Below are 15,319 nucleotides of genomic sequence, written 5' to 3' on the forward strand. Positions count from 1 at the left end.
TCATCACCATCCCATGCCTTGTTCCTATTAAATAAACATAATCACAAATAATTTTGTCTAGACATTAACATACACGTCATTACCATTCAATTTTTGTGAATCATGATAACAAAGCATCTGTAATGTGCCAATTACTCGTAAGTGATTGATACATTTGGTTCATAATAAACAATGATTGAGCTTTATTTTTCAGGCAATATCATCTTAGCGTGCTATTTGGATAATTGGCTTGATTGCAAAGAAAAAATGAATATTAAAGGTGGTCGAAGGATAAAAATAGTATTTGTAGGTATCGGTTCTTGTGTGCGGTTGTACAAAACTATAAAATTGAGCTTTTATATAGCGCAATATTCAATAAACGTGCTGAAAGCGCTTTACAAGGGGTCCCTGGCCAAACAGCAACACTTAACATGTAGGACGGGACTTGATGCCTGTTAGGCGATATTCTAATTTTTTTCGGACAAAGACAACGCTGTTTGCGGCCAGGTACTCATTTTAAACCTGAGTATGGTGAGAGAATGTGAGTAAGGAGTCTTTTCCAAGGACTCAACAATACGCCGAGCGAGGCCCGAACCCAGGACCTTCCGACCCAAAATATAGCGTCATACCACAAGACCACATAATAATAATAATAATAACAATAATAATAATAATAATAATAATAATAATAATAATAATAATAATAATAATAATAATAATGATAATAATAATAATAATAATAATAATAATAATAATAATAATAATAATAATAATAATAATAATAATAATAATAATACTTTATTGCATCCCAAAAAGGAAATTTTTTGTACAGACGTGTTATAATTTACACAATAAGATAAAAATACAATGGAAATAGGATGTATATATATATATAAAAAAAGAGAGGAGCAGCTCTAAACCAGAGCTGCGCTTTATAATATCAATAATATCAACACTGTAAAATAGTTAAAACTGTCACTATAAATTGAAAATTGAAAAGATTGCAAAACAAATAAATTAATAAATTAATATTTATATTTTAAAAAAGTAAAAATGAGAAATAATTATATAAAATGATTATTGCTTGTTGTTATAAAGCCTAATACTGGACGGCAGAAAAGATTTTCGGTGTCTCTCTGTTTTCGTTGAAATAGAGAAAGGGCGACCACTTCTTTCTGACATAATAATTGATGGTCTTAGTGGATGATACTGGTCATTTAATATTTTAGTTATTTTATTTATACAAAATTTCTCGTATAAAAGATCTACATCGTCAACATCATTTATATAGCGTTTAATGGATTTTTTAATATTTGAATTTATTTTGTTCCTTTCCACTGCTAAGCAATTGCCTCCCCAAGCTGTTATACAAAATGACAAAACACTTTCGATTACTGCTCTATAAAATAATGTGCAGAGGGTTTTATCTATTCTAAACTGAGAGAGTTTTGATAAAAAATATGTACGTCTGCACATCTTATGCCTAATTATTTTCAAGTGCTCATCCCACTTGAGCCTGTCATCAATCGTTACACCAAGGTATTTGTAGTGAGGAACTCGCTGGACGAATTGGTCCTTTAATTTTAACGGTTCTATCGGTTCCTTCACTCTCCTAAAGTCAATCACTAGCTCCTTTGTCTTGCTTATGTTAAGCTCTAGGTGGTGGGCATCACACCAAGACACAAATCTATCAATAGCTGCACAATAGCTGCACAAATTTATATGTTTTGTGGTGTCTGGAAATAAACTGAGTGTAGTTGAGGCTTTTCAAATTAATCCGGGAGGTCGTGAAAAAAGGATAAAGCCGGGCTGATATACTCCTGTCTCTTGATAGTTTCCTTCAGAGCTGTTGGATATTTTCAAATTAATCCAGAGTAAGCCGGGTTAATATACTCCAGTCTCTTGATAGTTTCCTTCAGAGCGGTTCCAAAAGATGTGTGGTACACCCATGATCTCTGAATTTCATTCGGCCACAAATTAATCATGCGACCCATATTTAGATATTTTAAAAAAATCTATTTTCATTCATGTGTTTTTCTGCTAAGTTTACTCCAAAAAAGTACATATTATATATATTTCAGAGCTGACCAGATAAGCAATGAATTTATGTTTGCGCTGTGACTTTATTTTTAGGAGGCAGGCGAGTTACGCCCCAGGGCCTGTATTAATTAACGAGGGCTAGATTTAGTTATTTACTAGGCTTGTCTTAAACCTAAGCGGAGCAAGTGACTAAAATAGGATTTCATGAGCGCTAGTCTCTTGTCTAGAAGTGAGCGTTGTAAGGACGATGCTAATTCAGCTTTTTTATGAGGGTAACATCAAGCTCTCTAGTACACGACGGCAGGTAAGATACCCGCCTTCATAATTTCAACGCAAAAGATTTCGAAGAGGAAATTAGCAACACATCCGGTATAGATAATACGTTCTTTTTTATATTTTAATTTACTTTTGTCATGATGAATCAAATCACGTGATATTGACTTTCGACTGTGATGTCGAAATGAAATGATGTCCAATGATGTCCATGGTTGACTGTCAATTCTATATTTAGGCCAATGAAAGTTTTATTGAAATTCAAACAAATTGAGCCAACAAGACCAAAACAAAACAACAACAAAAACATAATAAAAACAAACAAGCAAAACACACCAAACAAAATCAAACAAAGATTAAAAAATCAACAAAAAAAATAAAAAACAAACAAATAAAGGAGGAAGTGTGTTCTGATAAATCACAATATTTCAGTCAGTAACAATGCCAGCAGAATAACTTTTGTCTCCACTATACTTTCTAATCATTTTTTTTGGGGCTATTCTTTGACTCGATTTCGAGTCTCCGTTCCCGTTAACTCGCAACTCAGGAACCGATTCGATTCAGATTTTTAAATTTTTTACTCACAAAAATGTATACTTTCGACGATTTGCACTTATTTTATAGTTTTTAAGCCAGTGTCAATAGCAACAGGACACTTTTTGCCTCTGTCATTCGTAACCGACTTATATTACTTCCGAATCGAAGCTCTCTCAATCTAAAAATAGACTTGTGCGGCTATGTGGTCTTGTGGTATGACACTCGCTTTCGGATCGGAAGGTCCTGGGTTCGAGCCTCGCGCTCGGCGCATAGTTGAGTCCTTGAAAAAGGCTCTTTACTCACTTTCTCTCACCGAACACAGTGGACTTAGTAACTGTCTTAAGCCTTCGCCCATATAAAAACAATTTCCCATCGTTGGGTCTGTTTGAACAGAATTTCTATTTAATAAGCACTACAGGGTTGAACTTTAATGAATTGTTTTGGTGGAGCTATCAATACATATGTCTACCGATTGGTTTGTAGATAGTCCAGACTACAACATCCCTGAATTTCGTTCATTGGGGTCCCAGTAGCTAAGATAGTAGATCACTAACTTCACATGCAAAGGGAACGTGATTAATCTTGGGGATAAAGTCGCTATTTTTTCTGACCCCCTTTTCATTTAGCAGTGATTGATCTGGGGGATACTTTGAGTTAGACCAGCGTCCTATCCGTATGGAGGCGTCGGCAAAAAACTCTCCACTGTGTGGTTTTCGTACAGTCGCGTCATCAATGTCCTCACCTCTGACTGTAGTCTGGTCCTCTTCCCTGTTTTTATTTACAGCGAGATGTCATATCGCAGGGGTCCCGACGTCTCTCGCATGACTTTTTCTTTTCTGCTGTCGAACCATAATAGACTATGACAGATACAGGGTAAGATGTCAACCTTTTCCCCGGTGGTTGGCCGCAAATTGAGTTTGTCCAATAGCGCCCGCTATTTCCCACAAAATGTGAACACTTGGCCGTTAAATTCTACATGAAATTTCTCCGCCCTAGCCGGTGACCCAGTTGGGTTCATACGCCTAGTGATGCAGTGTTAGCATCACCCCCTCACATAGTTTAGCATGCCTGCTGATATATGATAACGACATTGCTGTAATATCAAACCTGTACTGGCAACAGGTAACAAAAATCAGAATCAACAACGATCTTTTTGAGCCCCTAACCATTCAAAGAGGAGTACGTCAAGAATGTGTATTATCCCCAGCATTATTCAACCTATACACAGACAAAATATTCAGGAACGTGGAACACCTGCCTGGTCTTAATGTCGGGGGAGTGAATATTAATAATCTCCGCTATGCTGATGATACCGTGCTATAGCAGAAACTGAACAAGATCTACAAGCCATTGTAGATATAGTACAAACTGAAAGTGAAAAGTTTGGCCTGCTCATGAATGTGAAAAAACCCCCCAAAGACAATGCTATTTAGCAAGAGAAAAAACAATGGGAAAATATCAATTGAAATAGATGGAAAGATCATAGAGCAAGTAAAGTCATTCCAATATCTAGGAGCATTATTGACAAAAGATGGAAAATGCGATGCAGAAATCATCAGACGAATTGCATTGGCCAAGAGTAAATTTTCAAAAATGCATTCCCTAATCACATCCCACGACCTATCACTTACCACAAAAACACGTCTGGCAAAATGCTACATTTGGTCAACACTACTTTATGGACGTGAAACATGGTCTCCGACAAAGACACTAGAAAACAAACTCAGAGCATTTGAGATGTGGACCTATAGAAGAATTGCAAGGGTATCCTGGAAAGAAAAGAAAACAAATCATCAAGTACTCCAAACTTTAGGAATAACATCAACAACGATCATTTCAACTATTAGAAAGAGGATAACCCGATATTTCGGCCACATCAGAAGGCACGACTCACTACAGAAGACCATTGCAGAGAAAGATAGAAGGCAAGCGTGGTCGAGGACGAAGAAGGACAAGCTGGCTTGGAAATGTCAGAGCGTACGTAGGAAGCCCCATAAATCAATGTGCGAAACTCGCAGATGAGAGAGAGAGCTGGCGAACCATGATCTCCAACGTCGTGTCCAACATGGAACATCGGTAGGTAGACCTATCCGTATGATAGCAAGCAAGTCTACGGTGCCCTTTGAGGCTGCTCGGGCTCTCATTCATGAAGTTAATATTCTTTAGAAATCTGTTCACCTAAGTATGATGACAAATTTTGACTTTTACATACCCCATATAAATGGAAGCCCGTCGTCATTGCTCTGTCTTTAGTTGTGACATGTCTGATATTCACCTTAAGCACAAACATTTACAATCCTCACACTTTTTTAGGGGTAGATAGAAAGGATTTATACAAGGATATGTTCATATGCGTCTTTATCCACACAAAACTGAAGATCATAAATTCCTCTTTGATCAATTAGTCGCTGCACTATGAAAAGACTCGTATTTAAAAAATTGGCCAGAATACTCGTCATTCAAATATCGCTCGATTTAAATGATCCTCATCTTGGCAAAAAACTTTCAAACCTGGGACCTCATGAGAGTTTTTGCCAGTACGAGGGCTATTCAAATTGACGATATTTAAATTTGAAGGACGATTTTTCTGGCCAAATTCTTAAATAAGTGTCTTTCCAGAATAAAGTAGTTAACTTGTTATGTCGAGAAAGTTGTGGCGCTAAAGTTGAGTCCGTGCTATAAATTGCTTCGTGCCTTTTTTGATGGCCTATCTTGATCTTAAGTGCATGAAAATTATTACTTCAAAATGCAGAGTTCATTGTGCCTCTTGTATTTATATCTATTGTAACATGTCACAAATTCATATAATAACGTCTGGGTATTTGGGTTCATTGCAGGGCCTAATGTCATAGACTTTAAAAAAAAATTGGAGCTCTTATATAGCGCAATATCCACTAAACGTGTTAAAGCGCTTTACTAGGGGTCCCTGGCCAACTGCAACACTTAACATTTAAGACGTGACATGACGCCTGCTGTAAATATTACATATTTTTTTGGACATAAACAACGCTGTTAACGGCCATTCACTGATTTTACACTTGAGTACGGTGAGAGAATGTGCGTAAAGAGCCTTTTCCAAGGACTCAACTATGCGCCGAGCGAGGCTCAAACCCAGGACCTTCCGATCCAAAAGCGAGTGTTATACCACAAGACCACATAGCCGCACTTAGGGTTTATTTTGTCCCTTGCAGTCATGGCACCTAAACTAGTGTTCTGCTGATTTTAGTGTAAAAATCTTAGCGGCATATTAAAAAGTTTTTATCTATAAAGATAATATTTTAATACAAAAACTGCTGAACTGGTTGATTTATGTATTTTTGTAATGTAAAAAAAATTAACTGGAATTTATTACCCTTTTTATTTGATTGCAATATCTTAATTTGTTCAAGAGTTACATCGAATTGAATTTCTCCTGTAATACTTTTTAAATGTTTTTTTTTTGTTGTTGTTAAGAAATCTTGTATTAAAAAATCAATATTTATTTATCTTCACAGGGAAGTACAATATCAACGCCATCTTGATTAAACATATCCACTTCTAAAAATGGCAGAGGCGGTGCAATTGGAGATGTCTTCATCTCCATCCAACTCAGCAATGTTTCCTGTCGCTCCATACCTTAATCAAACAAACACAGAGCAACCAACTGCCCCAAAAATTTCTGCCTTTGAACTTATCTTCGATAAAGTTGATTCCTTCATTAGCATGACAGTACTCCCCATTTCTTTTTTTGGTCTCGTTTCAAATCCAATCAACATGGCGGTGTTTTCCAAACTGATGGATAAGGATTCAGTCAGTGTTAGTCTCCTCGGTATGGCCATCTCAGATTTTTTGGTCTGTTTAACAACATTTATAGGAATCCTTGGTGAATTTGATGCAGTCCAAAACTTACTTCTGCATTTTTCCTTAAGCCCGAAGGAAATGGGGTATTTGTTCATCGCGTTTCCAAATGCGCATTTTGGAAGGGTTACACTGACAATATCAGCTTTTATTACAGTGGAACGGTGCCTTTGTGTTGCGATGCCTTTAAAGGTCAAAACAATTTTTACAAGTAAAAGATGCAAAGTAATTGTTTTCTTTTGTTTTTTGATCAGCATTGTACAAAGTGTGCCTAATTACTCTGCTTATCGTTTTATATGGAGATACTTCCCCCCTCTTAATAAATCCCTCCTAGGTTTTACTGCAGTTGATGTAGGCACTAGTTTAGATTTTACAGGCCCATCCGTACTTGCATATTTTCTCATCTCTTTTTCTCTCATAGTAATTAGTACGGTAATACTTATCGTTGTACTTAACAAGAAAAGACAATGGAGACAAAGTGTTACAACCACGACATCAACTTCTGCAGAATCTGGCCAAGTATCTTCGAAGGAATTAAGAGTCATTAAAATGATGGTCATGGTCTCATCATTATTTATCATTTGCAACATACCAACTTCATGTCTTTATTTGGCTTATGAGATTGACCCGAGTATACATTATAATGGATCAAAGAAGCATCTGTACTTTTTGTTAGGTTTTATTTCTATCCCAGCACAAACCATAAATTCATCTGTAAATATATTAATTTATTACTATTACAGTTCGAGTTACAATGCCACTTTTAACAAAATATTTAATATTCGGACTCCCCAAGAAAAGGATGACTCGACAGTTACAAAACAAAACAAATAGAGAGTCTCTAAGCATGACGCCAACTTAACCCCAGGTCAAGTCCATTTATATTTCATATTTTGAAAATGTGCATAACTTTTTTTGGACTCAATTTTTAAAAATCTGCCGTTAACTCGGGCTGGAGAAAATAAGTTCTTTACTTTCCCCCAGACTGCTAATTTAAAGATAAACCTCTTTATTTTAGAAAATAATCGCAAACTTTCGAGTCACATTTCATTATCTCATATGATATCAGGAGTGAGACATGGCACACAATATGGATGGAATCACCAAAATATTTTAAATAAACAGTATTCTGCTATTTTACATCATATTTACAACTTGCTGTTATTCTTGAGGAAGAAATGAATCGTTGGATTCAAGTCATTCAGACGAAAACGTATAATAAACTGAATCATCTGAATTGGTGCTATGCTGTTAAATAATTTATTCACTATACACAAGATCAGTCGTATCTTGTGTATAGTGAATAAATTATTTAAAAGCAAAAACACAAAACGATGTATAGTCTCAAAAGTCTTTAGATAGAAGGGATGAATTTGATATCACTCATCCCTTGGTGATTTGTTATCACTAAACTATTCCAACCAGACTATTAACGTTCAATGTTTTGTGCGTTGATACTATTATCTATGAGTATTACAATTAAAGACGTAGCAATTATTGCTTACTGAGGGAAAATAGTGGAAAATAATCATCCATTCTGTATATCTGTGCCATACGCTGCAGATACCAGTTTGACATGTTGCAGAGACCTGCTTGTTTTTTTGTTTTTTTGTACTAGATAGTCAGTGAACATAGTCTCCAGCGGACTTCTTGTAATGATGCCGAATCTATTATAATGTTGTCAAGACGGTTCCAGCCAGTGATGGTTTTGATGCAGAAGGATTTCCAGTTATTCTCCGTGGTTGAGATGGATATTTCAAAACACGTGTTATTGTTCCTAACATGTTTATTCAAACGATGGTGTTTATTTTGTGGTCATCAAAGATCCGGGCCTTAAATTTTAGTTTGCCACGTTGTTCTTCAAAATATTATTGTGGGGTATTAATGGAATTTCGTCACGGACTAATTTGAACATACATACGTAGAGGTCTAGTTGGTAAGCGAAGATTTCCTCGTTGGATACGCAAATCTTGCAGATTTAGTTTACACAACACGTTATTATATTGGCGTATTCCCCTATGATAAATCTGACTCCCTACGTTGAGCACTATCCAGCTTGCCTATCTCCTTTCTGATATGGATCACGCACAACTGCGCTATACCCAAGGAGCAACCTCATAATAAAAAGATAAAGATCTCGTCGAGATGACATTGAGAGCGCTTTAGATTGCAGCAGAGAAATCCTACAGTTGATGTCTTTTGAGTGATTTTCCCAATAATATGATTTCCCCACTTATAATCTTCATTAAGTTCAATGCCGAGATATAGATGGTCCAAGGACAACTATACTGAAAGGACAATCATATGGAATCTTCAGGCAACGCTAGTGGGGGCCAACAAAAAAATATAGAAAATTTACACCAAAATAACAGCAGGGGCATTATATGGCAAGATCTAACTTTTTAGAGAGTGATTGTGAATTCTGGGTCCCAAAAAATATTTAATGATTATAATTTTCAGCAGTGAATAGGAGTAGCCAAGAAACGGAAAGGATGAGTAGTTAGATATTCTAAAAACTGACCTTATAGTGATTGATTCAGGATGATTTCTTTAGAAGCTTGATTAATGAATGTACATGTAATGTGATTATGAAGAAGAGGATGAACAATTAGATGAAGGGGAAAGGAGATGTACAATATCAACAAAGGGAGGTAATCTGCGGAGGATGATCCCAAGAAAAATATGAATACCGAAATATCTACTAAGGGATGCACTACATAGTAGTTGTAATTAGGATCTCTCGAATTTATTAATTTTTTGAACACTATTTCATCCCTATAAGGGATGATCGGTCTGCCAGGTAGAATTTTCATTGGAACACCTGCAGACCAATGTCTTTCACAAATAACAAATTTTGTCGGATGTGGCTCAATATCATCACGAGGAGGGATTTGTTTAACCATGTTTACCGGTCTGGTTCCTCTTTATAGGCAATCTGAACACACAACATTTGTTGGCTTTATTGTAGTTACCATTGTAATTCGCAACACCACAATTTTCCCCATCTTGAATTTGCTAACAAATCACGTCCATGAACATCAGACCCACAAGAGGCAAAAGTTCATGTGAGGAAAAACATTCAGAGTACTGGTTCATTCAATATAGTCAATGGAGTAGCATCAAATTCATAGTTCCATTCCATTCCATATTCATAGAGTTAATTAATAAAGTAACATATCAGATCAATATATATTCAGAGTACAATAGTCGGATTTTTAATAAGGGGCGCGTCTTTTTCTTCTTTTTCTCAGCTAGCTGTTCACGATGTACAGCTGCAAAAATTTGTATGAAACTCTGGATCATTTTGTCGTAATAAAAATGTTTTATCACGACTTTAAAAAAAAACAATAGGAAAGTATTTCGCTTATTACAGCTATATTAAAATCGATAACGGGTGAGGATCTGAACTCAAAAATGATTTATAGTGTCGAAATTATGATTTTCCGCTTATCCATTTTGAAAGAATTTTTTAAATTGAATGTTCAGTTAATTGAAACTTATATGATGTTCGTACAGAATCTGAACATGAAGGAACGACAGACAAGTTTACATTTTATAACAATCAATATACGTGTTTGATGAATACAAATAAAAGTGAACATTACGCACTTCCAACATTATTTTGAGTTCAAAGTTTTGAGGAATAGCTTGGTATTTATGCCAAAGAGGATTACATAAATTTAATGTAGACCTGTCAAAAGTAGAAATTCATCAATTTATGATACAGTGTTTCCACAAAATGTGCTTGTGTTCAACACCAACGTAACAACAATAACATGCGAAACTCAAAGTTGATTGTGAAATTCCAATTCCATAGATGTCCTCTTTAATGGCTTATCGATAGATACAAGTAGACTTCTTTTCGCAGCTTTACGAGAAAGGAACCGATAGAGATTCTGTATCATATCGTATTGTTTAAGAGCTTATAGGTTTAAAAGAAAACTTTAAATGCTGTGTGAATCGGTCATGCATAGATACAATTTTTCAAAGTTAAATATAAACATTCAATGTTAATTTGACAATTTTGAGTATTTAATCACTAGTTCAAATAAGTTAAAACTAGAGATTCATATCAGTCTTCGGTAATTGCGACGTGATGTAAATAAAAAGCAATAGATTATAAAGTCAAAATTGGATGCAAACTACATAAGTTGTTACTTTATGTTATGTGTTTTGCTTTTATTCGGAAAATAGTAATTTTTGTAATAGTATGATGTGAACTCATAACCACTAGCCGGAACTACTGTGTCACAAGATTTTTTTGAAAAACGATGAAGTCATCTCTTACTTTGTGGTGCGAAACTGTTTAAATATTTAGCAGTGTAAAATCTCTAATTGTATGACAGCGGTTTTAAAGTGGCTTTTTATAGGTTGTGAAGAAGAAATCTTTTTTTGTGATATGGCATCACAATTCAATATGGGCCAAAATCTTTATTCAGTTAAGAGAAATTGATTCGGAGGTTGACACAAAGTTTTGCAACTTTTGATAGAGGGACATCTTAGAAAAACTAGAAAAACATGCACCATTCATAAAACATCTGACTACTATAGTTCATTCCTTAGAGTACAGTCAATGAGTAGCATCAGAATCAGATCCATAGTTCCCTTCCATAGTCATAGAGTTGTTTAATAGAGTCTCATCTTAGATCAATGAGACAAAACTATATATTCAGACTACTAGTTCATTCCTTTCAGTCAATGGAGTAGATCAGATCCATAATTCCTTTCCATAGTCACAAGAGATAATAGTAATAGAGTGAGCGAGTGTAACTGTAACAACAGTAACATCTCAGATCACTGAGGCAAAACTATATATTAAGAGTCTTAGTTACTAGTCCCATACAATTGACAGTCATATCAGCAACACAGATCCATGTAATGGGCATAACTATATATTCAGAGTCAGAGTCCAAGTTCCATCATATATGAATATGATATGGTAATATCAGACCCACTAACTAGCAACTTCTAGATAGTAGAAATAGAAAGGACTGTTCAAGATAAAGTTGTGAAGTTGACGTGACGAGCAAAGGGGCCCTCTAGACTTATCACTAGACTAAAACAATAAAGTCAATATTTGTCAGTTAACCATATAGAAAAAATATATAAATATAAAGCCGCAGGCCATAATTCATAATAAAATAAGGAACAGTAATTTAATCCGATTCGGATTCCGAATCAGGAGGAGTCTGATTCTGATTATCTGTGCGACTCGACAGAACAACACGACAATGGGCCCAACTATCGTCTGCAGGAACTACAGTTGATAATTCTAAACATGTCTTAAATAATTATTACGCAACTATTATTGGTACTCACCACTTTTCAAAGATTCTGGTTCGATAAATTAGCCATAGTTATTAAAAGGTATTGAAATCAGATTCGTACTTTCGATTTCAAAAAAGATAACAAACCCAATCACTCAGTTTGTAAGAGGGCGTCATAGAAAAATAGTTCATACTTTCCTGTGAAATTTTTGATAGTTCACTACCTTTTTGTATATTTTCATATCATTCAAGACAAAAGAAATAATATTATTTAAAACTTATGGTCGCCAATTTACCAATTTATTATAAAGTACCGAAATTATAAGAACAGAATCAATTATTGCGCATTCAAGGAAATTGTATCAAGGCAGAAAAGCGGTAGTTTTGCTTGAAATCGTTATCCAACCAATGGCCCCCACTAGCGGGGGCTGAAAATCCAAGGCGAGCCTCCTTTCTAAAGCCCTCCTTGGGATGGTCAAAACTTAAGTGAGTATTGTATCATTGAGGCGATAAAAAAATAAATGTGACTCTTTTTAACGCTCATAATGTGGCATTTTTGTTAGTTAAAACGCATGCCCTGATTTTATGCAGAGGTTATTAGCAAATTTAAGTCATTTTGCAGTATGATTTGATCTTGGTATGATTTAATTTCTCAGTAAATTAGACAGTCATCTGCATTATATGTATTTAGATTACAACACACAGAGTAGACTTATCTCTTCAGTGGATACCGGGACATTCAAATATACCAAGAAATGACAATGCATACAGACTAGCCAGACTAGGATCAACACTTATACAACCATCAATCCCAGTATCCTTAGACACAGTGAAACAAATAATCAAAACAAATAAGAGAGAAGAATGGATGAACAGTTGGGCAATGAGCACCACGGGTAGATGTGTGTTTTCCCATATGACCACTCCTGTAAAAGACTGATAGCCTAAATAAGCTCAGAAGACACAAGCAAAGCATCATCTTTCAACTAAGAACACAACACATACCGCTAAACAGCCATTTAAGCAAAATTACAAAAGACACATCCCCTTCCTGCCCCTATGTCAACACCCCAATGAAACAGTAACACACCACTTGCTTGAATGTCAACCTCTTGAAGACCTGAGATGCACATAATTCCCACCAAATCCAAGCAATAGGTACAAATTTATAGCCACCTGGAACAACTACAAAAGACGTCTAACTTCTACATCAATAAACTGTTCTGGGACCTCTATTATTCCTTTCCACATTAATGACTTGCCAAACAGCGTGAAATAAAAATAGATTTCCCTTTGCCACTTAATAGGTTCAACTGCGAGACTGTATTCAGACTTCTGATCTCATGATGCGACGAGAGTCGAAAGGCAAACGTCGATCTCCGGCCTTAATGATAAAGACTTCGGAAGACTGATCCCATAAAGAAATCGACAAATATAATACTAAGAGGTAATGATCAGAATTTCCTGCCATTTAGCCGGTTTCGTCCCCTGAACTTTTTTTTTCCAGTCAACTACTAAAAGGATTTGCAAACATTCCTTAATCTTATAGCCACCCCTACGGTATGTCAAAGAGATAAATAGATCGGTTCCACAGTTAGTGAGTATCTTCCACAATATTTTATCACACTGATGATGGAATTGCATCGCAACACCTGGCGATACTATGCATCCCCCCCCCCCAAAAAATCTAGAGGTGTTTAAATGAGTTAATAAAATGTATAGTAAAATAAAGGGAGTAAAAATGACTCTTATAAAAGATACGAAACAAATAAAACGACGTTTCGGCCTTTGGCCTTCTCCAGGTAAACAAGAAAAGGAAATGTGTTGTATTGCATTAGCATTATAGTTAAAACATTATAATAGGTAAAATGTGTGTTTGTGTGTGTGTGTGTCTGTGTGTGTGTGTATCTGCGTGCAAGGGAAGGAGAGAGAGAGAGAGAGTGAAAGAAAGAAAGAAAGAAAGAGAGAGAGAGAGAGAGAGAGAGAGAGAGAGAGAGAGAGAGAGAGAGAGAGAGAGAGAGCGACAATGAGATGAGTAATGAAATGTAAACCAAGATCAAAACTATATAAATCACCATAAGATAGGGGACGGGAGGGGGGGGGGGGGTGTTATTAAAGAATACTAAACGGCGATAGCGTATTTATATATATATAATATATAATATATATATATATATATTTTATTTAAAATATTACCACAATGTTTGGGGCAGTCTACATCGATGTTTCAGGCTTAATTGCCATCTCAGGACTGAGTTGTTTTGTGACTGTTGTTGTTTCTTCAAGAAACAACAACAGTCAACAAAACAACTCAGTCTGAGATGGCAAATTAAGCCTGAAACATCGATGTAACTGCCCAAACATTGTGGTAAATATTTAAATAATAATTCGCTCCATTACTACATGTCGAGCACTTTTCGTACCATATTTGTATCAAACACGATTCAATATATATATATATATATATATATATATATAAAGAAAGATGTATTTTTCCCAATCGTCTGTGCTAAAACTGTGAATGAAACTCAGTATCTGTGGGTTGTTTGCTTCGGGTAATAAGCAAATACTTAAAGTGACTATGGGTCGTCTGTTCACGGTTATCGGGCGTTTAAATACAATGGCAAAATTAACTTTATTTTAAATTTTCGAGTCAAATATAAAACAGCTGAAAATGTAAATTCGACTAGTTTTAATAAAATATATGACAAATGACGTAATTTTAAAAAGCATATGTTGATTGAATAACCCGAGACTCATACTATAAGATGGTAGTCAAAGGCTGCCTCTATTCTCACCCCCCCCCCGCCCCCCCCCCCCCCCCCCGGCCGATTGCTTTACCGAAAAAAACGTCGCCGGCTTTTTGCGATTTGGATTTGATTGATTTTTTTTTTAATTGTGCAACTTGTGACAAGAAACTTAACAAATTACTGCATTACAACCTTTGGATTAAACATACAACAATTGTGGACTACTATTATGAAGACATGGAGACTAGCATCCGGGGGGTGAGAATAGTCACTTCGGTAGTCAAAAGGACATCTATGTGAATAGATGCCAGGCATAGCAAGCGTCACATGACCTGAGGTGGAGACTAAAATTAGGATGGTTACCGTATCATGAAGTGAGGGCTGGGACTAATATAACGACTGGGTAAAGGATGAAATGGTCTTATGGAGATGTCAATGTATCTATGCAAAATGAAATACAAGTTTTTAAAAAAGCAAAAACGTACAAGTCGTAATATCAAATGTTTGTCTAATATTGACAGTCATCTTTACTTAGTTTTTCCCCCCGAATACGTTCAGCTTATTGAACAATTTACCTTCATGTATCAAATTGTAAAATAAATTTGAGACCATTAAAATGCAGTACTGAATGCCAGA

At 35.6% G+C, this 15,319-nt stretch overlaps 1 protein-coding gene across 2 annotated transcripts in view; it reads left to right on the top strand.

Moving 5' to 3' along the window:
* The window catches only part of LOC144968427 (uncharacterized), a 13,687-nt gene extending 1,473 nt beyond the window's left edge, over positions 1 to 12,214 (top strand). Inside the window, exon 2 of one of the 2 annotated variants that reach the window (XM_078906777.1) lies at positions 6,324 to 12,214. In XM_078906777.1, coding sequence (XP_078762903.1) covers positions 6,373 to 7,500 — 1,128 coding nt within the window. In that variant the 5' untranslated portion in view covers positions 6,324 to 6,372 and the 3' untranslated portion in view covers positions 7,501 to 12,214. The remainder of the gene's footprint in view (positions 1 to 6,323) is intronic. The other variant, XM_078906778.1, reaches the window with a different exon arrangement.
* Positions 12,215 to 15,319: the final 3,105 nt, after the last annotated feature.

Source organism: Berghia stephanieae, chromosome 3 (genome assembly GCF_034508935.2).
Source record: "Berghia stephanieae isolate SIO BIC M18660-M18661 chromosome 3, UCSD_Bste_1.3, whole genome shotgun sequence".
Taxonomy (NCBI): domain Eukaryota; kingdom Metazoa; phylum Mollusca; class Gastropoda; order Nudibranchia; family Aeolidiidae; genus Berghia; species Berghia stephanieae.